We start from the raw sequence: 27646 nt of genomic DNA on the forward strand, positions 1-27646 counted from the left end.
TCAATGGCTTTTAGGAGCATTAGTGTGGGTTTCAGTACAGTATATTCCGGCTGTACAACAATGCACTATTTATAAAAAAAAAAAAAAGGAAAAAATTGTGGGAGTATGACTGTTTGCATTAAAAATGATAGTTGTTACCCAAGGAAAACTTGCTCTTTGCTGCATATATTGGACTACGGTAGCCTATTTACAGTTTGCAACGATGCTAGTTGATACTTGAACGATACTAGAGTATGTTCTCTGATGAAGGTTTGTGGTATATTTCCACAACTATTAATATGAGGCAATTATAAGCATTTCTAGGAGGCGTCAATTACTCGGGCTCTTTCTCCCCAGCATATAGCAAGGGTTTACCGTACAGAGTATATTCAAGTCTTATTAGAGGATTTTCTAACACTGATATGCTAGTAAAGCAGGACTGTACCAAAGTCTGCAAGTTTCAGCTCTCCTTTCTCATTGATGAGGAGGTTTTGGGGTTTAAGGTCCCGGTGTAGAACCTTCCTTCGATGACAGTACGCCAGGCCTCTCAACAGTTGGAATAAGAAAATCTGGAGAGGAGACAGTAGCAATATAATCCTATTCAGTAGCAGCAGAATTCTTAGTGCTGACCAACCAAATAATATACCTTGACATTGTGTACACTCATTATGCTCCCACAGTCGTCCATGTACTGCTTCAGATCTTTTTCCTGATGAGAGAATGAGAGAATGCAGTGTTGACATTTGGATTTTTAAAACACATAACAGTAATAGGACGCTACAAGTGCAGTGCATACACACATGCACACACTCTCACCAGATACTCAAACACGAGTGTCAGGCACTTGTCAGTGTGGATAATGTCATGGAGAGTGACAATATTGGCGTGCTTCAAGTCTTTCAGAAGAGACACTGTACGGAGGAGACAAAGAGAGCGTCAGTCAAACCCAGATAACAAACTCAGCTGAAAAAGCAAAGCGGCTGGCGGCGGTGTCAAACCTTCTCTGATGGCTGTGCAAGGTGCACCCTCTTCATGCTCCAGTCGGATCTCTTTCAGAGCCACTAAGTTGTCTGTTAGTTTGCTTCGCCCCTTAAAAACTGTAGCATATGTTCCCTGGCAAAATAGTCAAAAGTACGCTCAATATCAAGAAGGAATATTGATATTCACACGGCTCAATTTTGGGCAACTGGCTCATCTCACCTCCCCTAATTTGTCCAGTTTGATGTAGGTCTCAAGTTTCCCAAAGCCGATTTCAGACTAAAAGAGAAGACATTTAGGAAAATGAATACATGTAATCTTACCGTGATCACTACAGACTGTCTGTTTTGGAACGCCTGAAAATTGTGGAAGATTAAATTGCCCTTAGCAAATTCTGTCATTTCTATGAGATACATTTCAGTGTTTAAGTTGAGGCAGGTGTATTTCCTGTAAATCCTGCAGTCATGGACCCAGACGGCCAAAAAACACAAACGTTGTCTTCGACATTGTTAGTGTGGTGGAAATTTTTTTTTTAAATTTATGATACAATTTGGAACTCATTTGATGCCTTGCTCAAGACCTCCCTGACAGTAGCAAGGAAGCAGACTAGCATTGCTCCAACAGCTATGCTGCTTGTGTTGTGTGTCTGTGCTGCAGCATCATCTCGATTTCTCCAACACTCTCAGTGTGTTAATGGCCTCTTCAACCTGAACGTAAACTGACACATTTCAAGACACAAATACAAACAGCCAATGCTGCACTGTTGGTTGGCAGCGCCTGAGGCAACTCAAATATTCTTGCCCCATAAGCAGCTGACCTAGAGCATGCGTCTCATCTACTCGTACACGTTTAAGCTTTTGGGGCGCCTGACATCAAGCTTCTGTTTGGAAATGCGGAACCGTGCCAAAACCATAGCGTTGATAGTCCCGGTGTAATAACCTTTCAAGCAAGGGATATTTGATTGCATTAAAAGGATGAATGATTAAGTGCATTTGTTAAGTGTGTTCTGCTAAAACGCAATTTTCTAATTGTAAACATAGGCCTTGAAAAACTGGTCAAAGAGTAGAGCATCCAAATGCAACAGTAATACAGTACATAGCATTTATCAGTATAAGGAAATGGATGAATTCATTACGTCCAAATGAAGATAATAGAGACATGACAGTATAATGCATGTCCTCTGGTTTGGAGGTCATGAATAATAGACGGCTGCAGCTATGTCATGCTGTGATACCCACGGGCCTGCCAGTGTTTATCCCACTCACTGTCACGTCCCCTCATCTGTCAGTCTCTGTCAAGGATATTTCAGGCAAGTTTTTATCACTTGGATCCTCCAAAACTGACACAACTCTCAATAAAAATATAGGAATATGACCTCATCAAAGGTGGGTCTGTAAGACAACTTCACATGTGTATGTATACCGTACATTACTGCCAACGCAGGCCTACTCCAGCTGCGGCACACAGTAGGAAGCAACATCCTGCTGCTTGTCCATTTCTGTCTGCTGCGGCTCATCCAACCCGAGCCGATGCGGGCTGTTCTCCAATCTCAAGTACATTCATTACCATTTATTGTATTTCAGTGCACATCTATTTGTGCGGGTATGCGTGTGCGTCTGACAAGTTCATTTCACCTCCAATGCTCTGGTGGGGGCTCAGCACATTTTAGCAAAACAGAAGCAACATAAAACCAAGCGAAACAATGAAATGTAGCGTGTGCCGGGAAGAAAGCCCATTCCCACACTCTGCCTTCATTTATGCAGTAAATAGCCCTTTTCTATGTGCAGCTGATGAAGTGCAATGGGGAATGAGAGTTTTAGATGAACAGTACTTGCCAAGAAAAGAGGTGATTATAAGATGGGTGGCGCACTTACATTGAAAAAAAAAATGGGCTGTGAGAGGTTATCAGCGATGTGGTTTGAGATAATAAAGAAACAAATAAATAAAAGCAATCGACACCGTCCTTTCTGGACCAGTCTTGCTCACATTCTTCACCAGACTATTGTGTATAATTGATTATGAAAGGCAACAAGCATCCAAGAAATCTGATAGCAACCACCTTTGCTTGAATTACCGGTACAGTGAAGAGAGATCCGATGACGGTTTCAAAACAGACACACATGTTACGTGACACCTGACACATGCTGCTGGTTTTGGTCACAAAGGACAAGCACACTCAAAAGTCCATGGGCCATTACCATTTGTGTGCTTGCCATTTCTTGGCTTACATTTACCGATCACAAATGTGACTAGGCAAGCACACTAACTCATTTTTAATGTGATCCGTATGAGCTGTATAAAATAAATTCTGCCTCTGAAGAAAGGAATGCCAGTGTGTTATCATTTGTGCTTTTGCGGACTTTGTTTTGATAAGATTTGGTTGGTTTAATTTTTTCATTTTTCTTGTCTGCTCATTAGGTTTTTATTTCCACTGGTTTTTGTCAGCCTCTTAGTTCCCACCCGTGTCTTGTCCAGGTGTGCCTCGTTGTCTTGTCGGATTGCTTGTATTTAGCGCCTTGGTTTCTTTGTTTTTTGTGAGCGCATTTTTGCTCTTATGTTAATCTAATCATGTTATGTTTTGTTTTATCGTAAGACTCATCCCCGTTTCATATTGTACAGAATTAGCAAGCTTTCGACGACAGTGAAGTTTATCACCGCTTTGTGTTTTTTTTTAATTGAGTCCACATTTCAATAATTAATTTTTCAAACATTCAGTGTTTTTAATAACACTCCCTTACGAATAAGTCATGCTACCAATGTCGGGGGCATTTGTGAGGTGAGCTTAAATTCGAATCTTGCTAGCACACTGCAAACTCTGCCTTTAATGAAGTCTGCTTTCATCCCTCTCTGCATCTTTGCATCTATCGTCCTTCCTCCCTTGAAGGCGTCCTGGTGTTTCATCCTGCGCTGAATAATTGATCCTCCAGTACATCGCGTATAAACAGCAGCCTGAAATAAGTCAAAGTCGTTCAAGAACGCATGTCTTTGACGCTGTTAAATGTCTCGTAGGTGCATCAGCGAGCCACCTTCTTCTTATCCACGGTAAACCTCTTGGCTTCCTTGCAAAATTCCCTTCAAAGATCCTTTCCTTTCATCTCAGTGAGGCTCCAGCAAAATAGCTGTGTCAGTAAAGAGCTTCAAGGAGGGAGCCGTCGACAAGCCGCTGGACTTGACAATGACGGCAGAATGGATGAGGCAGCACCAAACCTTTTTACTTTGTCAGAGAATATAAAGGCTGTTGATAAAATGTGTTGTGTAAAATGTAAATCAGGACGATGAGCGGAGAGAAGATTCCACTCAAATGTGAATGAATGGAAGGAAGGACTGTGTCTCCAACAGTGACAAAAAAAAGAGAGCGTGAAAGAGCAGCATTAATTCAGTAGCTGCACAATGAGGCATAAAGAGACAGTTCTGCATATTCATGAATATTTTCCAATCTTTCCCCATCCTCCACCTCTCTGTCTCTGCAAAGCAAACACCTCCTCCCCAACCCACTTCCTCCCCATTCTTACCCATAATGCTCTTGGCCATGGATACGTAACACTCATTCATTCCCTACTGAGCCATTGTTAACTGTAATCCATAACTCCGCGGCCATTTAAATTGAGTGTATGTTCAGTGTATTTGCAGTGGATCAGCCATTTCAGTCGTACACAGAGCCTGATATGAAAAGTAAATCAATCAACATTTGGTCACGGATGCGCCTGAGCAGACATCCACAGCAGACCCAAATAATATGCAGCTGCTTGGCACACGCACGTACAGACGCAAGCGCATGCACACATACACACGCTCACACTGACCAATGAAGCGCGTCGTAGCCTGCGGCTCATGGGCTTGTCAAAGGGCGGGCTGTTCATGGCAAACTTCTCTAAGTAGCCCTCCGGTAGCCTGATATCAGCTGGGAGAGACAGACGTTTGTTTATGTCCTGAAACACAGAGAGAAGACAAGACAGACAGCATTTTGTGAGTGTAGCAGTAAACAAAATATTTTAAGTTGTTTGTGACTTCTGTGTTTATGGCTTGTTAGGGTTAAGGCTGCCATAAAACAGCAGCTCTTTGAAAAAATAAGATGGAATGTTGTCCATCCATCTGTTTTGGAGCAAAATCAACAACAATTTAACCATTGTATGAAAGCCTGTGACCGCGCTGAAAGCCTATTTATTGCGAATTATCTTTCTCCATGAAATGAATGTAGAAAGGGTTCCGTCAGTCGTCATCTGTACTTGTGGGTAAAAACCAAAAAACAAAAAAGGACGTTTCGCTTCTCTCACAGAAGCTTCGTCAGCGGTAGACAACTCTGAAGTCTCCGTGAAGACTGCGGGAAATTGCTCTGCGCTAAAAGGCTGAGCATGGCCTATTTGAGGACTGGGTGGGGATGGTTAGTCACGCCCCTATGGTGAAGAGGCCCATTGATTTCTAAATTCCCTATCGTTGGGTCTTGATTAGGCCTATTGTTTGGGCTAGGGCTGAATAGCTACTTTCAGTTAGCCTGATCAGCATGTCTATGTCCCTTGGTGGTCAACAAGTTATTGTAAATAGGAGACAGGTTAAATCTGATACCCCCTTCACGGTTCAGAGAGGGTGAAAATTTTTTAACAAAAATCGCTTCCTTTACTCCCCTTTCAAATCATCTCTTTTCTGTTCCTAGGATTTTTACTTGTTCATCTTCAATTGTGTAGTTTGTTTCTTTTAAGTGTGTATACTGCACTTTTGTTATCATTGTTTTTCCATTTGTGTTGATAAAGTCTTTTCTTGAGTGTTTGTACTACTTGTGTAAACTAGTACACCCCAAAGACCAGGTTCCCAACACCCAAAAATGCAATCTGATTTATTCCATCCATTGCCAAGAAAGTGAGTGCAAGGAACATTACATCAGAGAAACCAAACAAACACTCAAGAAAAGACTTTATCAACACAAATGGAAAAACAATGATAACAAAAGTGCAGTATACGCACACTTAAAAGAAACAAACCACACAATTGAAGATGAACAAGTAAAAATCATAGGAACAGAAAAGAGATGGTTTGAAAGGGGAGTAAAGGAAGCGATTTTTGTTAAAAAATTTTCACCCTCTCTGAACCGTGAAGGGGGTATCAGATTTAACCTGTCTCCTATTTACAATAACTTGTTGACCAACAAGGGACATAGACATGCTGATCAGGCTAACTGAAAGTAGCTATTCAGCCCTAGCCCAAACAATAGGCCTAATCAAGACCCAACGATAGGGAATTTAGAAATCAATGGGCCTCTTCACCATAGGGGCGTGACTAACCATCCCCACCCAGTCCTCAAATAGTCCATGCTCAGCCTTTTAGCGCAGAGCAATTTCCCGGAGTCTTCACGGAGACTTCAGAGTTGTCTACCGCTGACGAAGCTTCTGTGAGTGAAGCGAAACGTCCTTTTTTGTTTTTTGTTTTTTACCCACAAGTAAAGATGACGACTGACGGAACCCTTTCTACGATAGAACTTTCCTGTACGACTGAGAGCCTCCACAAGCATGAAATGAATGGAAATGTCATTTATTGGTTGCAGGATCCCCCAAAAAGAACCAACCTGTTTGGAAAGTGTTTTTAATAACGATAGCGCTCATCAGTATTGACATAATTAAATCCGTGACATGCGGTGACATTCATGACTGGAGGGGCACTGACTCCTTTGGAGTCATACATGAACTAAAAAGAGAATATTTTTCGCATCTGACCTTAATTGATGCATTTTACATATTCTTCAATCAGTTCCACACTGTTCAACAATGTGATAGCAAGAAAAACAAAAGAATAGTTAAAGTCAAGTTCAGTCAGTTTTTTTCCTCCTGATATCAATTGGTCATACCTTTACATTTAATGTTATGAACGCCCGAGGTGTCTGCATCATAACTGCATGACTGACGTTTCTAACAAACCAATGCATGTCAATCTGGAAAGAATTCAGCGAGTTACATTATGAAGAGGTTGGCCGGCTTGGTCTACGGGTCCGCAACCACATAAGGCATCCTCTAGTGGTTATATATCGCTGTGTGACGAGCGTCACACTTTTTCTACGCATTGTGCCAATGGAGCGAAGCACTGCCACCTGCTGGCAGCGACACTGTACTTTCTGGGCTCCACTATGCACTTTTACTCACTTTTCTGGCCAATCAGAAAGACTAAATACGTCACACACATTCATTAAATATCTTAGACACACCGTTGAATGTCAGCATGTGCAGTACAAGTATGATAAAACATGTACTGTATATTCGTAATATGAAAAGAAATAGCATGTTCCAGTAACTACCTCAATGAATGCGTGAGTAGTCGCTAAAGGCACTTCCGGCACAATACTTCAAGCAGGCTCTCTTCAATTCTCGCGCATGTGTTGGGACAGAACGTGTGCAAATTCAGTGGTTTTAGTGATGAAATTATTGACATTATTACATGACAGTTTTTTTGTAGGTGAAGGAAAAACTCTGCCTCCCCTGCCTGCAAGTCCCTGAATTCAATAGTATGTAAAGAATGACCTAGCTTTTGATAGTGATGGCCAAATAAAGTTTCATGAAGCACTTGTGATACTTCTTAACTCCAAGAGATAGAACTTTTGGTTTAAAGATGCAGTCGAAATGTAAACATTTCAATTGCACAAGCCTTTATTTTTAAAGCAAAAGCACCATCGGGAGGAGTAAAAAAATAACACAAGTGCTTCACGAATCTTCATTTTCCCATAGATAGTCTCTGACACGTGTTTGATTCATTTTGATGTGTGCACATTGGCCATCTTGGTTTAACAACTAACTCAGTAAGATGCAGTAATCGTAGCCATTTAATCATGAAGGACGAAGAATATACAGTATACCTGTGAGTAATGTTGTATTTGATGTATATACCAGTGGCAGCTGCTGGTCATTCAAATGAGGGGTAGTTAGGCTCCACCTCAGACAGATCATCTAATCATCATGCAAGAATCAGAGCATCCGGGCCAGTCCACTGCCCCATAGAACCCCAGAGATGATGAGAGTCCGATGAGCGGAATAAAGCCCAGCATTTATCTAATGACTGTACAGCCGTGCAGTGCAACAACCCACTCTTCGAAGCAGTAGATGCTCAGCGTGCGACTGTGTATAAGAGCCATGGGCGTGGACAAGACTTAAGTTGGGTCAGTTACCTGTGATAAGTAGCTGATTCTGAACAAAAGGTATTCTAGCGCATATTTAGTCATTTCACCACATTTTTTTCCTCGTTCAGGGGGCGTGGCTGTTAGGGGAAGCTGAGGTTCAATTGCGGTCTCAGAGCAATCACCACTGGTATACTGGATGTGTTGCTCCACCATTTGTGTTCAATATCCATTACTTAAAGGGCAACAACTATGCCATTTGTTATCCTCTCAATGGTGATTTAATTGTTTGTTACCATTGAGCTAAACAGACTTTCTTAAGACCAAACTACATGATTGTTTAAAATAAACAACATTGACAGCACTGCGTTGGCAAGTCAAAGCAAAACAAATGACCGAATGACGACTCGCATCTCGAAAAACATTGAAGTCACTTGTATATTACGGCACCATCGTACAAGACAAATTATGACATTTAGAAAAGAGAAAATGCATAACCATTTCAGGATAGTATATACCGGAAAACTTGTCTCCACGCTGCCTCCAAATAATGTCATACTGTTGATAATTCACATCAACACGCATTGTATGTTGGCATTGTTTGCAAGCACGCATTTGGCTGGGGTGCCTTACTGCTCGCTAATGTTGTCATCAAAGCCAGCGAAGTGAAAGCGACAGCTGAGTAGAGTGGCCTCAAAGCGGCCTTGGAAGGCTCCAGGCCCAGTGCATTCTGGTTGTTGGAGGCTTTCTACAATTTCAGATCCCTTTGATCTATTTCATTATCTCGAATTGATACAAAAAATATATCTAGTGTTCACCCTCGATTTGCGTCAGTTCAACAAAATCAGTGCCACAGATACCATCATCATTACGAATGTGAATGGCATTCATGCGTCGTCATAAAAGTTTGAGATCAATTTTCCAACTACGCTTCTGGCGGAGTGACAAAGTTCCAGACGTCATCTGGAACACATCTGTCTGGTCTCTTTGTGGGTTTCCTCTCACCATCACTTTTTTTCTTCTTCTAAGTGAAACAGGCTTCTGTTGTTTTAAAATCTGATTACCAAATGTGATCATTTTGGATGAACTATTCTGAATGAGCATTCAAGTGGCTCAGCTATACCTGAAATGTTTCTTTGCCTTGTGTTTACATATGCCGTTCTAGAGCATATCTCTGGAGAATATTTTAACCAAAGAAGTGAATCAACTTGGAAACGAAAATCTTGGCAATTCTGCCTGAAACCAGTTTTCCACTATGTACAACTCCTATGTGGTATACATGTAGGATGTGTGAACTGGTTAGGTGCTGATCACACGTTGTTTCCATGGCAGCAGGGCTGGCTGGGTGGCATAGTCCCACAGTTGTTGTCTATGTGTGTGCAGGAAGATGAAAGCGCAAAGGGGTTTGTCGCTTTTGCTTACTGGCTATCATAATTACAAGCAGGGCACAACCACCACATTAGCAAACGTACTCCCATGCTGCGACAACATCAGGCAATCTTCTGCAGACTAAACCCGAACGCAGAAGGAACAAATGAGCCATAAACGCATCCGCTGAAAGGCTTTGACCTGAGTCATTCACAGTTTAAAAGAGGCAAAACACGAAGCGTAAACACAACAAACACATGACTGAGATATAAGCCTCCGCGGAAATACCCTTGAAATACACACATAGTGCTTTGAATTGCAGCAAATAAAGCCACGCATTCTCCCAAGAAGAGTAAAAATGGACACTGGCTCACAAAGAACAGCGCTCATGCCCCTTTTAGTCACTGCTAGTGAGTGATGAAAGATCCCCGCGTGATCATGCTTGCCCCCATACTCACGATGCAGAACAGCTCCAGTAGCTCCCTCATTGTCCTCCTTAAACGTGTCTTTCTATAATGCACTCACACACGCGCGCGTTGCCCCTTGCACATCTCGCTGCTGCCACATGACTGCACGCACAGAGTGAGCGAGACCGCTGTGCCCTCCACATGCTCAGCGAGAGAGAGGGTGGGGAGGAGGGTGGGGGTGGTCAGGACAAAAAGAGGAGGCAAGGGAGGGAGCCAGTAGGAGGAGAGGAGAGAGGAATGGACAGATTCCTGAGAGGAGGAAGGCACATTGGGGGATGGGGGAATGGAAGGGGCGAAGTGAGAGCGGACATTGTTTTTCTTCGTCTCTTCTTGCCATCTTGGCCCTCATCTCGCCTTATCCCTTTGCGTCCCATGGTTCTTTGGGTCAACTGCTTCGCATGGCGATCTGCCTTTGTCCTCATTGTTAGTTCACTATTCATTCCTATTTTCCTAACTATTTCCTGCCCTCAGCGTTTTGTTTTTTTTCTCCCTCGCTGCAGCCCTCCTCCTTTTGCTCTCTCTGGTAAACATGGTCTAAATTAGTCTTTTCCACTGTTCACAGAAGGCAAGGCAGCAGTGGCATGTGCGTCCAGAGGCATTTCCCACAACACTGCTGGGCTCATCACTCTCCAGCTTCTTTTCACAGGCACACCGAGACGCATGGTCTGACCACGCGACGTTAGCACAAACAGAGAAATGGCAAAGCAAGGCGCCTAATTATGGCTACAGTCAACAGGTATACTTTCACATACAGCTGAGATGGCTCAGCATGATCAAGAAAAAAAATCCTGTATGTGTTATGTTGTTGCACTGTGTGTGCCTAAAACATGGCATCATATACTCAATAATAACCCAAATCCAAACACAAGGCCCACATAAAAAAAAATGCCTCTACATAAAACGTCTCTTCAATCAAGGGTTGGGCTTTGACCCATTAGTTAATCCCAAATCTTAATTCCTCATTTTAATTAATACATTTGATCCAATTCTATCCTGTCAACTTTGTTTAGGCAAGACAGAAACATCTCACATTATATTGGTCAACTGCAAATTGTAATCAGAGATGGCTTTATGTGTCCCTGAATGTATTGTTGATGCAAATTTCAAAAATGTATTTTTTTCCAAGTTTCTGACATATTCATTTTTTGTTTTTCAGTTCGACCTATAAAACTTACGCAATACGGATTTTACCATGTGTTGTAATGTGTGTCATAGCTATCTATGACGTTTAAGAAAAACATTCCAGCTGTTGCTGAAACAATCTTTTAATTTGTAAATTACAAATTTGTTATTATTATTTTATTTTTTAAATTATTATTATGAACAGGATGTACTCATGAAAAAAAACAGGGCAGATTCAGAATCAGGGCCAAAATAATAATCTCGCATAACTTGCTTGCATCTCTGATTTAAAAAAAAAAAAAAAAACGAAAAACCAAGTAAAACATTTTTCAACCAACATTACGTTGTTGCAGACCATAGCAAACTGCAACCACAGCTTCTATTCTCTACACTGCTGGTCCTCATTAGGGTTGCAGGTGAGACACCAGCACATATAGACAAACTCAGCTCAACTGAACTTGATTCATGGAAAACAAACACAAACACTCATATATGGACAACTGGGACTTCACTGAGGAGCTATGTTTTTCAAATGTGGAGGAAACAGGAGTATCCGAACAAAGCAGGCAAGCAGAGGGAGAATTTGCAAACTCCACATTCAACGATCACCCGCTTTATTCTTAAAAATATTTCGAGACACATTTTCCTCACAAGGGTAGCGGGGCATGCTGGAGCCTATCCCAGCTGACTTCGGGCAGTAGGCGGGGTACACCCTGAACTGGTTGCCAGTCAATCGCAGGGCACACGTAGGCGAACAACCATTTGCACTCACAATCACAGCTAGGGACAATTTGGAGTGTTCCATTAATCTGTCGTGCTTGTTTTTGGAATGTGGGAGGAAACCGGAGCACCTGGAGAAAACCCACGCAGGCACGAGGAGAACATGCAAACTCCACACAGGAAGGCTGGAGCCAGAATCGAACCCTGCATCTCTGCACTGTGAGGCTGACGTGCTATAACCAGTCGACCACTGGGCTGCCGCTGTCTGTACCAACCACCAACCATCTAACCATCTGTAAATATGCAAATTTTTATTCAAATAGGTTTACATACACCCCTTTTATGTAAATGTATTGTTGTCATTGCATGTGTATGTTCACAATCAAAATAAATTTAACTGCATTGGGCAGCAGTGATGGGCAGGATGGCAGATGGCGCTTATCTACTTTGTGATTCCACTTGGGGTTTGATGGCAATGTGGGTTTTGGTACAGACAGACATTAAATAGTCTGTTCTATGTACTAACACAGTGGGGGTGCACATCTGTTTGGTGTTGAAACTCGTCCATCCCACAACCAAGATGTAATCCGGCGTGAAGAGGAAGCCCATCGCTGACTCCCAATGGAAGCAGTGGGAGCAGGTGAGCCATTGAAAATGAAGCCATATTTTTCATTTTCCCAGGTTTTCCTTCAAGAAAAGTCTCATTTTGAAATGTTTTTCAAAAAAATAATTATCTGAGAGGGTTATAATGACTACAGTATATTCACTTGACAACCTCTTACAAGTATCTGTCGCTTTTACCCTCCAATCACACAACATTAGTTTTTCGTCACTGTATTTTACAACTGCTCACAAAAACAGGGGAGTGTCCTGAAATCATTAACTCTATGCAAGCAGTTACATTGCACTACTTCAGGCATTCACCAGACATGTGCCAGGTCCACTCGTCGTCTATAACAGCGGATTTCCTGTACCTCATTAGAGATGCGTCGATGGTGGTTGTTCCTCATACGGACTCTTACAGGACTCTGGACCTCATCGGAAGATGTTCCGGAAGCCTGGTCGCTCTCGCCATCTGAGCCCATCTTCACATTCTCATGGACGATACCTTCAAAAGGCAATATGTAAAAGATTTCAGTGCAAGTCAAACTGTCGTTTTAGCATAAGCTTTTTAGCAATCTGGTTGTCAGAAAATGGAGTGCATTGCGGTCAGTGTATTGACTGTTCGCCAAGTGAGTGTAAATTTCCGTTTCTGAGATGAGGAGATCAGAGATCGATATTTCCATGAATGCAATGGGAGCTTTCTCATCTTTGCCTGCTGCCCCACACCCGCCCCAAGGCCCCCTTCTGAATCCATCTGATTAATGAATCACGTTGTAGCAGGCAGGGCTGCCTCCTCCAGAGTGGAGTACATTAGTAAATGTGTGTGTGTGTGTGTGTGTGTGTGTGTGTGTGTGTGTGTAAATGTGGAGGGGGTGCTCCCTCTTGAAGATCTGTGACGTTAATTAAAACCTCTACAGAGGTGCCGAGATGTGCAACATAACATGCAGATGTGCATGTCTGTTTGTGATACAGGGCTTTGGATGCTGAAAAGTCCAAAGTTTAAGCTCACGGTAAACACGACAGTCTACTTACAACATTTTAAACAATGCACGAACAGGGATCAGAGCAGGGGTACAGCGCGCGCGCCATAAACGGCCCACCAGCCAATCCAATCTGGCGCGCAGGGATTAAACTCAATAACTGCAATTTTTCAATAAAATGAACTGTCTTTGCTATTTTTGTCCACTGGAGGAGGCAGCGATGACCATTTACAGTAAATAAAGTTCTGAAATTGGCTGTTCGGCGGCATGGTGGTCGACTGGTTAGCACATCCATCTCACAGTGCAGAGGTGCAGGGTTCGAATGCGGGTCACGGTCTTCCTGCGTGGAGTTTTCATGTTCTCACCGTACCTGTGTGGGTTTTCGCCAGGTAATCCGGTTTCCTCCCACATTCCAAAAACATGCATGGTAGGTTAACCGAAGACCGTAAATTGTCTCTAGGTGTGGTTGTTTTTTTGTCTCTGTGTGCCCTGCGATTGGCTGGCAACCTGTTCAGGGCGTGCCCAGCTGAATGCCCGAAGACGGCTGGGATAGGCTCCAGCACGCCACGCGATCCTTGTGAGGAAAAAGCGGATCGGAAAATGGATGGATGAATTGGCTGTTACTCAGGATTTGATGATGAAGTTTCAGGAGAAAACTAAGTCTGTGTTGTGCCACTTGTGCACTGTGAATAATATAGAAAATGAATACAGTACAACCTGAAGAAATATTTGAAGGGATTGGATATTGCAAAATATCAGCCAACAGTTTTAACTTCAAAACAGGTTGGTTTAGTTATATGACCCATGAGCGCACTGCCACAACGTGTATTTGTATTTTAAAATTTACAACTGCATCCGGTTTCTGCAAAGTTCTCACGATAGCTTGTATGGTGTTTAAGTTAACATGATTTCCAGATGGATGTGGTCATTTATGCTATTGATTTATAGATCATGGCAAGTAATTTTATTACAGTGTATTGCTCCAATGGGACCAGTAAGTTGCACAAAACAAAATAACAAAACACAAAATTGCATTCAATTTTGTTGAAGATTTTCAGATTGCTCAGGTGATTTTTAAACAAGATTTGCAGCAACATAACTTAAATATTACTTTTTTCCGAATTGTAATTAATTTCATACCCCGCCCCCTCCCTAAAAAAAGGGAGGTGGGGGGGACTTTGGCATTTCCATTATTTGCAACTTATTTGGCCACGAAATTACTGATCCGGGCCACTTGAGATCAAATTGGGATGAACTAAAATGAGTTTGACAGCCCTGGACTAGAGTGAGAAAGAGGCAATGAGAGGGAGAATGTCAGTGGTGAGTTAAAGGGATGTGGAAAAGAAAATAAGGTCTGCAACATATCGGCCATAAAACAGATTGACGGCAAGACAGCTCAAGTGATTTGTTAGGGTTAGCTGTGCAGTGGGATGACATCCGAGGAGCTTTCTGGCCATTTCAGCCGTGTGGTCATGTCAGGAATAGATGTTGCATACATGTATACTGCATAAAGCCCCTAGTGAATGCTAACAAACCATTTAAAATGCCATAGACTGCTGCAGTGTTTTTTAACAATGGATGTTTGAAAACAAATGTTGGAGCAGCACATGAACACAGATAACAAAACTTACTGAAAGATATTCTTTATCCTCGGTGAATAACTACTGATATTACTTTGGCTTACAGAGTTGTTGTGATGTCACCATGTAATGTTTGGTTATACTGCCTCCAGGTGGCCAAGATGCGCACACCAGAAGGTGCAGCAACGTATGCAAAAAAAAGTGGCAAAAACTGTTTCATTTTTAAGTTCTATGTATTCATGTTATTCCTGTCTGTTTTCTCAGAGTTCAATATTTTAGTGTTGATGTTATTGATATATTTTTTTTAAAAAACTCATGATGTGGTCACAGAACGAATCAAACTCATATCTCAAGGCGCCACTGTTTGTAGGAAAAACAATTCGTTCCAAAAAGTCTTTCATGAATAAAAATGGTTGGACATAATTAAAGCACCAAGTATGAGTGACACCGTCCTTCTTTTTATTCAATTTCTTTCCTCAAACTCATGTCCTACTCGTAGCTACACATCAAGCGAAAGTCCTGTTGCAAACGCCTGTAAACTCTGTCGCGGTTTGCTATTATTGTTGAATCGATGTACTGTATTCTTCTTCAAATGGACTAAAAGCATGAGGCAGGATATGCTGACAGAATTGAATTTCTTCGGAAAGCTGAGTAGCCAGTATTAATATCAGGCATTAGCTCTCACCACCTCAGTGGTGAAACATTAAACTCAAGTTAACTGACACCTGAGAGAGAAGACGTTTATCCCGGATATCTGACCAATGACACACACGCACATGAGCACAGACTCACTAAAAGGGGAAGCGCCAGATACTTAGTAATCACATTACTTTGTGGGTTACGGGCTTTTTGTCGCGTATCCAGAAGTGTCGGGTTGTGTTTGTGTAAATAGTCAAGCGATGTGGGTCAATGAGATAAGCCATCTTATTGAGAAGGAAAATTCCACAACTTGCATCCCAAAGCACCACGAGAGATTATGCGTGTCTCGCCTCTGAAAGAAGCAGAAAGTAAATGTCAGTCGAACCTGCTGGCTGCCCGTGTGTGGTCTGAATGGCTTCCTGCAGGCTGTTGACATCCTGCTATGGTAATATGTGTGCAGGCTTCTTATGAAACCATCTTTATGTCAAACAACAACGCCCGGCGCGGGCTTCTTGGTTGATCGAGGGTACCCTGGTAGAATCCGGAGTCACTGACCGCATTGAAACCATTAGCATCTGTTATCACCATACTTTGAACCAAATCATCCGTTTCAGAAACTCTGTTTCTGAAAGTGATTTTAAGCTTCGGACAGAATAGCCTCTAAATTTAGATTGTACAAGAATAGAGCTGCTGCAGTCATTGTGCTGACAACTAAATGAGCTTTTAAAATATTCAAAAGAAGTTATAACTTGCGGCTACACTGTCTGGAAGCAGCCTACTTCGCCTACATAGGAATAATATTTTGGAGGTGACTGATTCAAGTTAAAGATACAGGAGAAAGTGATCCATAACCATGCTTCATCATATTACACAAATCTCGTTAAATCAGTTTCAAGAAATCGGAAGTATGATCACGCTGGAGGACAATTATAGTGAGTTAGATTTTTATGCTGATTAAAACAGAAATTGGCATGCTGATTCCAAAATTGCTGTCATTTTTTCCCAGCAGCAGCTCCATTTTTTTCTCTCCACAGTTTACCAAATAAGCAAAATTCCACTGATTAGCTCTACTAAGAACTGATTAGCTAATTCCGATTGGACTCATCTAAAGCTACTTGGCAACTTGTTTGTGCAGTCACAAGCGAGACAGCGAGTGTGGTGAGAGAAGTGTGAGTGTGAAGCTACCAGTAGGTCATTACTATCAAACAGAAAGCTAACAGAAAAGGAAATAAGAGGATTAGTGCTGGCTTTTCGTAACCACAGGCATACAGTTATAAGCTGTATTTTGCTTTATGCTGTTTATTATGAAGTTTTCAAAGCTAGTAACTATTCCATCTTAGCGTTTTATTTACATAGGTACACATTCATTTCATACTTTTTCGGGAAACGGGGATTCTGTAGCTCAAAAAACTTCACGTGATAAAGAAAAACTGACATCGGTTAAGGATTCCGCACCCAAAAATGTGTTAAAAAGAGCTGTCAGACTCAACCTCATGGGATACAATATAGGCCTCATATTACGAATCAGGAATTCCAAGAACTGTGGTCATCCAATCATCCTCCCATTAGAGGAGAGTAAATCAATAATAGAAGCGATGGCACTCACCAATACGGCTTCCCGGTGGACGGCACGAGTCAAGCACACGCAGCATACGGAAGGGGGACATCCTCAATGGTGGCTCTCTCTCCCCCATTCTAATGTCCACCATCCGAGGGTCTCCCACCCGAGTACCACTTTCTGGACAACCTTTGGGGTTGCTTGACACATCCATTGCAAGTACAAAAGGAAGGTCCCACCCAAAAACTTGAGTCCAGATGCAGTGAATGTCCCAACCAAAAACTCCGGTGTCCAATCGTCCCCAAATTCCAATTTTTCTCAGTACTTCCAGGTGAGATGTGCAGTAAAGAACATTTTTGGGAGAGTGGAGGCTGTGGGAGCCAGATAAAGTGAGCGGTCCTCTTGGGATGCAACAACTCCCACAGCGACTATCCCACTTTACTAGTTGCACCCGTAGACACTCCCTTTGATGCTTCCCTCCTTTTCCCTGCAGTCACTCTGGCTGCTGACTAAGGAAGGTCAAAGAGTACAAACAGGCGAAATGCTGCAGAGACAGTCTGAAAAAAACATCAGCGCAAGAAACATGACAGGTGATTTTCCCTCTAAACTGCCATGTCATCTTGATGGGAGACTTTCTTGTTTCATAACTGTGTGGCCGGCTCTTCTCCTAACACCCAGATGGCTTTATCATCGGCACCATCCCAATGTCCAGCTCTTCTTCGTTCCTCTTTTGTCACGTTTCTCTGCCTCGTCCTCTTCTATTCATCGCAGCACTCTAGTCAGCCTCTCCCTCTTTCCACTCCCCTCGCTCGATGTTTTCCTCCTCGCCTCTGGCGCTCTATCAGTGCTTTCAGTGTTGTTAGTCGTCCGGCTCCCTCCCTTCACCTTGCCAATACCCTCCTCCCTCTCGAGTGATACCAATCTTTGGCTCGCTCTCTCTCTCTTTTTTCTGTCTCAACCACTCTCCCTGCCTGCGTCCAATCAGTCTGGGTCCAAAAACGGTGCTGTGCGGCTCCCGTTCAGGGCGAGCCAGCAGTATCACTTTTTTTCCCTGCATGATCAGGCTCTTTATTGCAGCCCCTCTGCATCATTATTTTATTTGCCTTGTCTTTGCATTATCTTTGCAATGCAGAAATTAAATCACTTTGGAATTGGCATCTTTGCCCTGATCTTTACTCCGTTATCATCTTTCCGCTTGCATCGTTTTCTTCTAATCCTCCCTGGTGGACCTGAATCATAATCCATTATCAATGGGCGTCCACGTACACACAGACACCCAGCCTGACGTGCGCCATTGCGCCTACAGATATTGTGTGACCCTGTAACAATGGCATAGCAGGCAATACAAACAATGAGCAAAAACGGGTATGCTAATATTAAGGATAACGAGAAGACGACACATAGAAGGATCAAGAGGATTGATTTCAACATATGGTTACACAGCATAGGTATAAGTCGGTAACAAAATTGAGTGGCCAAATTTTCACTGAACCTAAGAACAAGGACCGACAGTACTGCTTTATCAGAGAACTAGCGAGCCCTAGTACAACTTGTTCATATAATGGTGCCACAGCATTGTCCTGGCATTTTATCACCAGTACTTTTTGCTGTACTTTTACGATTTACAACTGAAACCAAGTTCAGCCTTATGAATGTGATGGGTCATTTAACTTTGCTATTTTCTATTTTAATTTTAACAGTTTTAACCAACCACAAAAGTAGTTACATTTGTTTACCTTGGTGATAACCAGAGAATCGACAAAAGTGCTCTTGCTGTGTGCTTGGCGAATGATTTGTTCAAATGAACGAATCTTTTGAATGAATACACTGAATGGAATCACTACTAGAACGGATTGCTTCCTTTCACAGTTCAGATGAACTCAGCTGCATTGCGTACTCCATAATTGTGGGTGAATGATGGCTGGTGAGGGGAAGGAACGAACATGACTCATGATTCATCACTCTGGATATGACCATACCCCCCAATTCTGCCCAGAGTGATTCGATCACAGCAAATGAATGACATGTATCACCCTGACCGATTCTCCTTCAGTGACCTCCTCCGTTCCTCCAAGCTAACGACTAATGTTGAGGCACTACCACATGAAAACAAACATACACACATACTGTCTCTCTTCACTCCCCTCTTCCTCTCTCTCTTTTTTTTTTTTTTTTAAATAAACTACACATACATGAGAGAAGAAAGAAGACAAAGAGAGTCACCAGTGCAGCATCTGTGGGATGGGAGCAGGATTTTGGGGGTGAAAGATTTGAAATATGTATAAAACCAGTTTTATGTCATATTTATATGTAATAATTATGATTTTAAATATCCCTGCCTTTTTTGTTTACAATATTTGGTAAATGCTGCAGTTTCAAAGAGCACTCACATTCACGATGCATTGATTGTTCCTGAGAGAGTAACAGAAACAAAATATTTGTATTTTGCTATTTCCAACCACTGGTGATAACCAACATTTACAGTGTAATGACTGACAATAATGTGCAGTCCTGCATCCTTGAGCCACACACTGTCGAAAAGTCAACGTCAATAAAGTCAAGTTCTCATCACCAAAGTGCGACATGCACACAAGTCAAAGCTATTTTGGTTTTTTGGCATTAACTTCGACACTACGGTCCTTTTTCGACCCAGTACATCCCAATTTAGGTGAGAGGCAGGGTATACCCCTAACATACCATTTGGACTCACATTCACACTTATGGGCAACTCCCAGTCTTCAATGACCTTAACATGAATGTTTTTGGAAGGTGTGGAGAAATCAGTGACGGGAGTGTAAACTCGACACAGAAAGGCCACACGCCCCACCAAGCCCATGAGAACTTCGAGTCACTATATTGCTTGTACAATAAATACCACAACCTGCCTCCAGTCAAGAGAGATTAAAAAAAAAAAAATCAAAGAGCATCTCATCCCAGAGGACACGAGCATGCCGAAAGTGGCTTACAGGGCTTGCGGGGCAATTTTGAGTATGGTAATTACCGGTATCTCTGCATCTGTGGAATCACATGATTTAAATCACTGGGTCTACAGGGTCTACTGTAAGTTCCATATGTGCTGGTCCTAGATGCTTAAAGCCCTTCCTGTAGTTGTAATTGGAACTATTCCACAATAAAAGGCTCTTTCTTGAGATACTTTTCCTAATATGCCTTCAACGTTCATTCATTTATTCATTATTTGAGATGCTTATCCTCATGAGGGTTGTGGGCGTGCTGGAGCCTATCCCAGTGATCTTTGGGCACTAGGCGGAATACACCCTGAACTGGTTGCCAGCCAATCTCAGGGCACACATAGACAACCACTCACACTCACAAGTCACAACCACACCTAAGGACAATTTAGTGTTCCATTAACCTACCACGAATGTTTTTGGAATGTGGGAGGAAACCTGAGTATCCAGAGAAAAACCCACGCAAGCACAGCAAGAACATTTAAACTCCACACAGGAAGGCTGGAGCCCGGAATCAAACCCTACTAGACCTTCACTGTAAGGCTGACTTGCTAATCTGTCGACCACTGTGTCACCCTTACTTCAACATCTCCTTCAAATTCTGTTTATATTTATATTACACTCTCTCAAGGAGAAATTGAACTTACACTCTGCTGTATATAATTGTGTTTTCACAACACAAAGAACCAAACCACACACATGCAGGCATGCAAGCAGAAACAGTACAGTGAAAGGGGCAAGTAAACCCTAGGGCAGGGGTGTCAAACATACGGCCCGCGGGCCGGATCCGGCCCGCAAAGGAGTTTAATCCGGCCCGCGAGATGATTATGTAAAGCATGGTGTCAAACATACGGCCCGCGGGCCGGAATCGGCCCGCAAGGAGGTTCAATTAGGCCCACAGGATAATTTAAAAGTGAAAAAAATGCATTAAAGACAGAATTAATATTTTTAATAAGGTGCAATTCATTGAGTATCCGCAAGGGGACACTGTTTTGATCAGAGAAGAAGACAACAGCAGCCTCAGTCCGTCACTGTGACAGACCCATGACAGCAGACGCTATCAATAGCACTCTCACATTTACACATTTAATAGCACTCTCCTTAGTTTGTAAGATTACATTTAGATTTTATATGCACGTGTAAATGGTTTAAAACTTCCTTTCTTTATGAATCTCGTTTAATCTTAAAGTGCATTACTATATTTTCCAATACCAATTACTTGTTAATGTTTGTACAATCAGTGGGATCATTTGCAATGCATTTATGTGAATGATAAAAGTAAATTGCACATTTGTCGAAGGAAATGTAAGGTGCTTCATGAAATATTTTGTAAAAGATATGTTCATTAAATTTCAACATTTTCCTAATGTTCTTGTGCTTCTTTATACCAAAACAAAGGAAAGACATTGTTTTGGTTATTTATAGCAAAGTATGGTATAATTTTAATGGTCCCGCCCACTTGAGATCTACCCACGCCGTATGTGGCCCACCATGTGAAATGAGTTTGACACCCCTGCCCTAGGGGGATGGGGACGGTGCCTTGCTCAGGATTAACTGGTTAATACCGTAATTTACATGAATTCCTCAAGAGGGGTTGATTATTTATTTATTATTACTACTTCTTTAAATCATGCATTAAGTTTCATATCACTGTCTTATTTCCAGTTTTCAACACACTCTTAATATAACTGCTTAAAATGATCTGGCATTTCTGTGAGTCCACTTTTCAGTCACACACTCAAGACTGCCAAGTCATCCCCTATAAGTCATTGCTGACCTTCTTCCTGCAATATCAGTCCCATCTATCTTGCACCAGGTAAACATGGTGACGCCGTTCTCATTTTGTTAGAGCTGCAGGTCCATTCAATCAAACCTGCATAGTCGGTAAAATGTTTTTAAATGTGTCTTTCAAGGTTATTGTGTAGTGTAGCAACTAATGTTTAACACAAACAAGACAGTGGTCTGAAAACAGTCAGTTATTATTAGTGTAGTTGTAGTTTTGTTTAGCAGGCGCCTTTGATAACTTGGCTAATTTTGTGTCTAACATAGTGTTTAGCAGTCAACAAATACATTTGCATTATACTTGCTGTTAAACTGCACGTGTAATTGTAGCTTGAAGGTGATTTGTGAATTGCAAATGCTCCTTTTTATTGCCCACTGACACGTTTGTTGTAGCTTTGATTGTGTCTTTTTTTTTTGCACCATCATACCATCTTTGCTGCCTAAATCGATCAACGTGTTCCCATGTTTTCATGAAAACGTTTACGTTTGAAACTTCATTTTTCCTTGTGAAGCATTGTGGAAAGTTGATATATATTCCTGAGCCAACCCTATGCTGACACCAAGCCTTTAACATGCATACTGTCAACATGGAATCTAGTTTACTCAAGCCTGAAGAAAGCACTAAGGATATCTATAATTAATTTTCTTGTCCCTATTATGAAACTATTCACTAAATAAGAAGAATGCTTCCCTTTGCAAAAAAAAAAAAAAAAATCACTTTGATTGGGATTAATTTTTTTTGTACAACTCTGAATAATCACCATGAGAGAAAAATGCTTATTACACCCCAAGCATTTGCTGGCCTTAATAATAAAAGCACTAAAGAAAAGCTTAGAAGAGACTCAATGCTATTGTTAAATCCAGTCTGCAGTGAATGGCGTTAGTGCAAGCAAACGGATGTGCCGGGAGCGGTGGGAAATAAAGACAGCAGTTAATGCAGTGCTAATGCAGTAAATCCTACGCAAAGGCAAGGTCATGCTGGACACGGGGAGGAATGTAAGCGTTTCATTTTGCCCCATACGGCTTTCATATGGAAGTTAACTGACATTTAAAGATTGGACCAGACAAAAAATATCAGACATTCTGTGTAAGTGGCAGGAGAGCAGACATTGCAACATATTTGAAATATGCAGGCAGTTTCAATATTATCCTTTTTACTCAGTCAGAGACTAGTGTTAACTATTTTTTTACTTAAGATTCAGCAACATCGCAATCCATTAGAAGCACTCTAGCTGCTGGCCAAAACAACAGTATACATACAGTCAAAGCTATAACCCCACAGTGGGGCACACTTTCGTATGTGAAAAGAATACTTCGATTTATACTCATATAAAGCAAGTTAGCAAATGACTGAAAGAGGACTGACATCTTTTTAGTGCAGCAGGAAAGTGAGATTGCATCATTGTGTCGCTCTTTAAGGCTGGCAACGTGCTCTGACTGTCGAATGGCAAAGTGAGTCAGCGAGAACAACCGGTGGACACACACACACACACACACACACACACACACACACACACACACACACACACACACACACACACACACACACACACATCTCGTCACAGTTTTAATAATAGAGCAGCATTAGTTCTGGCGACTGCATCATACGAGATCCTTGGCTTTGCTGCCACAGAGATTTCACAGAATGACGTCACTAGGTGCACAACCGTTCTGCACTTGCAGATCCCTTCTGTTGACTTCTCAATTCGGTACCGGGTGATAAAGCAACACACCAAATTAGCTGCATGCTCCCTCTTGGATTCCAATATTGTGTTTGCCAGCATGAATGAACATGGCAAATGAGGAAAAACAAGTTATTACTTTGATGGAGCCTACATCTGCAACATTTGAGATTTTGCTTTAATTACAGTGAATGTGCTTTTACTTTTGAACTTTTAGATGTATTTATGTTGTAATGACTAAAACAATCAGTTGGGTCATTTTCATACAATGTTATCAGTACTGGTAAAGGTATAAGTTGAATATCATTTTAAATTAAATTTCATGAGTATTTGGATTATTGGCAGTTGTTATACTTCAAAAGCCATGATTGTTTATTGGACAAAACTTCGTTGTAAATATTTTCCACACTTTTAATGCCAAAATGTCTTTACTGTTATGTGTCCCAAATGCATTTTCACGGTGTGTTTATTTATTTAGTCGATGCTTACATTTTTGTATATACAAGACTCTTCTCCTATTATCATGATTGCTCAGAAGCTGCTAATATCTTCACCACTATACACATCATCTATTCTGATCTGGCGTTGGTATGTACCACTACATTTAATCACACCAGCCGTTTTACAGCTGTGTGACATACAGATTGATGTAAACATCTCGTGATCCGTCAAGATGAAGGTAAGTCGTCTATTTAGCACAGTGCTTGCATCTATTTTTCAAGTTTTATTAAAGCAACAGCTTGATAAAAACAAGTTAAAAACAAACGCTGCCATTGCAGACCAGCTCTGGTTGGAAGTCACCATTTATAAGTACATAAACGACAACTGGGAACGCCTCAGGATCCCCCGGGGAGAGCTGGAAGAAGTGGTTGGGGATAGGGAAGTCTGGGCTTCCATGCTAAAGCTGCTGCCCCCGCCACCCGACCCCGGATAAGCGGTAGAAGATGGATGGATGAACGACAACGTCACAGCAAATTTGGGCCAAGACAGAGCATTCACAGACAGGTTACATTCTGGATATTCCAAATGAAGTGTATATAGATGATGTCTGATCAGTTTGGGAAAAGAAATGGACCAAAGATGTGAATCCGAATGAAATTCCCCTTGTATTCGGCCTGTATATTCCGATTGAAGAATTTATATGGCGCATGTTCATTCTGTTCGACCATTCAGTTTCATTAAAAAAAAAAAAAAACAAACCAAGAATCCATGTAAATGTGGCCTTTGTTAATTTTTCCCAGAGTTGTTCAGATTACATTTATACTGGACTGCAATGAAATTTGTGTAATTATTTCTTGACTGTCTTGACTAATACGGCCTAAAATTTCAAATACAGTAATCAATAACATTTTGAAAATAGCACTTCAAGCATGGCTCTTTCAGAGACAGAGACATAAAAATAGTAAAAAAAAAAAAAATCACCAGTGCTATTAATCAAAAAATGACCTAGTTACATTTTTTTTGTCCTTATAGGAACCATTCTATTCATTGGCATAATCCCTGCTTGCACAAGACTATCTTGGATAAATTGCATATTGCTGCAGTCTCTGTGCAACTCACTTAGGATTCAGGGGACACGCAGAATACAGCTAATATGACTTCACTGTGGACGGAACACTCTGATACCACTGATGCTCTTCCATACTCATCTGCACTCCTCATCCCCCTTCTTTATTGCTTAAAGTCATTTAAATCAGTTCTTCTCACCATCTCCACAATCCTCTTTTCCCTCCTACGGTTCTGCCATTTCATTGCTCGCATCTTAGCCCTTCTGTCCCACTGCATCATTGAGACCCACGAAAGCCATAAAGGAACAAACTAACAGGTTCCATTACAAAGTTCAGACTGACAGAAGGGAGAAAAAAGTGGTTGTGTGAGTGGTCAGCGTGTGTTTATGTATGTTGGATTAAGGGCATTACAGTTTTATCTTTCCACATTCACAGTAAACACTGGATAGCCAAGTAAAGAGAGTTTTATTCCTGTAGAACACCCACATTCGCCCCCCCCCCAAAAAAAAGCACATGCCAGCATTTACGACAACTGTAGATTGAAACTTCACTGTACTTGAATTTAGAGACAGTGCCAAATCTAAATAAATTGAGGAAAACAACGATGGCTTATATAGGCAATCTCATTACAGTAATCTCCAGATGCAGTGAAAAAAATGCTCCCAACAGGCAGCAAGCAGTTTAGGGGTCACATCAGAGCAATTGGATTCGGTGCTAGGAGGTGCCATAATATTCTTCTCATTATATTTCCGTCAACATATCTCTTGGCAGAAAAATTCAAATGGTGATGCCTTGAAATGGAAGTGACCCAATGTGCGTGAACTGATTTATGACTTATTCAAATCATTTTGAAATTGACTTGCGAGTAAAAACTTGAGATATTAATGCTCTATGGGGGTCGTAAACTCAGGTCACTTCACAAAAAGTTGTCGATATAGACATTAATTCTTCAAGGGGGGTCAGGGACAAAGTGAACTGGGCAGCGGCCAAAGGCGCGGACCTTGGCTGTCCGATCCCCAGCTGCAGAACCAAGCTCAAGGGACATGGAATGTCAGCTCTCTTGCTCGGAAGGAGCCCGAGCTGGTGTGTGAGGCAGAGAAGTTCCGACTTGACATCGTCAAACTCGCCTCCACACACAGCCTGGGCTCTGGTACCAGTTCTCTTGAGTGGGATTGGACTCTCTTCCACTGTGGAGTTGTCCACGTGAGAGGCGCAGAGCAGGTGTGGGCATACTCATTGCCCCCTCGCTCAGTGACTGTACATAGGAGTTCACACCGGTGGACAAGAGGGTAGCCTCCCTCCACCTTATGCAGGGAGGCGGGAGTATGGAGTGCCAAACCCGGTTACGGTTGTTTCAGGCCCTATACCACCCAACTATGGGTCATGGCTGAAAGAAGATCTTGGATACAAGCGGCCGAAATGAGTTTCCTACGCAGGGTGCTCTACTCATGAGATAAGGTGAGAAGCTCTGTCATCCAGGGGGGGCTTGGAGTCGAGCCACTTCCCCTCCACATCGACAAGAGCCAGATGAGGTGGCTCTGGCATCTGATTAAGATGCCTCCTAGATGCCTCCCTGGTGAGATGTTCCAAGCATGTCCCACCGGCAGGACACGCAGGAGAGACTATGTCACCCAGTTGGCCTGGGAACGCCTTGGGATCCCCCGAGATGAGCTGGAAGAAGCGCCTGGGAGACGGAAATCTGGGCTTCCCTGTTAAAGCTATTGCCCCTGCGACCCGACCCCGGATAAGCGGTAGAAAATGCATGTATGGATGGACAGTTACCAGCATGATTGTTTCTCTGAACCAACTGAAAACAATGCAGCCTCATTTGCATTATTGGCTGTGCAGTCACAATGTAAGCTGTAAGCAAACCATAGTACCAATAAGTATATTGTTCTGTGTGTGTGTGTGTGTGTGTGTGTGTGTGTGTGTGTGTGTGTGTGTGTGTGTGTGTGCGTGCGCACGCGCGTGTACCCAGAGATCCAGTCCTGTAGAGGCTTAAATAGGCTCTGTCTCTTTCCAGCCCCCCACCGGGCTCTCTGCGCAGGGCAGTGTGGCCCAGATGACCGGCATACTGACGCAGGAAGGAAGGAGCACTATGGGAGGCAGGATGCATGCCGCTCACTACCATCAGCTCTGAAGCACACCATTGCAGAGGAGCAGCCACAGTGAGAGAGAAAAGGAAGAAAGAGAGCAAGAAAAGGTGTGAGAAACAAGCCATTAAAAGACAAAGAAGACAAAGAGAAGGACAAAGGAAAGGGAACAGTTGCAGGAGAGGAGCTTCACAATAAAGAAACAACATGGGAATTTGAAAAAGACAAAAAAGGAAATGTAGAAGATCACACTGGCATTTTGGAGGAACGCTTTGGGATAGGATGTAGACTTGAAAGATAATAGCTACTTGGGAGGCATATATTCAGGGGTGCACATAAGCGGTGTGCAATTGTGCATGTGTACTGAAAATAGTCACATGCGCAAGATTAAATTGCATTTGCGTTCCAAGCATATTGCAGCCACACATCAGTGATTAGCAGCCACAACAGGTGCTTCCTAAGGTTAACTTCAGAATAAAAGACAACTAAGGCATCGATGTCCATTGACAGTATGAATTGGGAGGC

General features: G+C 42.2%; 1 protein-coding gene across 7 annotated transcripts in view; it reads right to left on the bottom strand.

Moving 5' to 3' along the window:
* LOC109528443 (cyclin-dependent kinase 17-like) overlaps positions 1 to 27646 on the bottom strand; it is a 46372-nt gene that overhangs the window by 9490 nt on the left and 9236 nt on the right. For 3 of the 7 annotated variants that reach the window (XM_019891029.1, XM_019891030.1, XM_019891028.1), the window contains exons 3-10: positions 27003 to 27164; positions 12702 to 12835; positions 4761 to 4886; positions 1180 to 1236; positions 978 to 1092; positions 796 to 890; positions 626 to 688; positions 425 to 548 (exon numbers count right to left, since the gene is read on the bottom strand). In XM_019891029.1, coding sequence (XP_019746588.1) covers positions 425 to 548; positions 626 to 688; positions 796 to 890; positions 978 to 1092; positions 1180 to 1236; positions 4761 to 4886; positions 12702 to 12835; positions 27003 to 27164 — 876 coding nt within the window. Of the gene's footprint in view, positions 1 to 424; positions 549 to 625; positions 689 to 795; positions 891 to 977; positions 1093 to 1179; positions 1237 to 4760; positions 4887 to 9876; positions 10022 to 12701; positions 12836 to 17135; positions 18326 to 27002; positions 27165 to 27646 lie in introns of those variants that run through there. The other 4 variants (XM_019891033.1, XM_019891032.1, XM_019891031.1 and 1 more) reach the window with 3 other exon arrangements.

The sequence above is a fragment of the Hippocampus comes genome, unplaced genomic scaffold, assembly GCF_001891065.2.
Source record: "Hippocampus comes isolate QL1 unplaced genomic scaffold, H_comes_QL1_v1.1 scaffold174, whole genome shotgun sequence".
Lineage (NCBI taxonomy): Eukaryota > Metazoa > Chordata > Actinopteri > Syngnathiformes > Syngnathidae > Hippocampus > Hippocampus comes.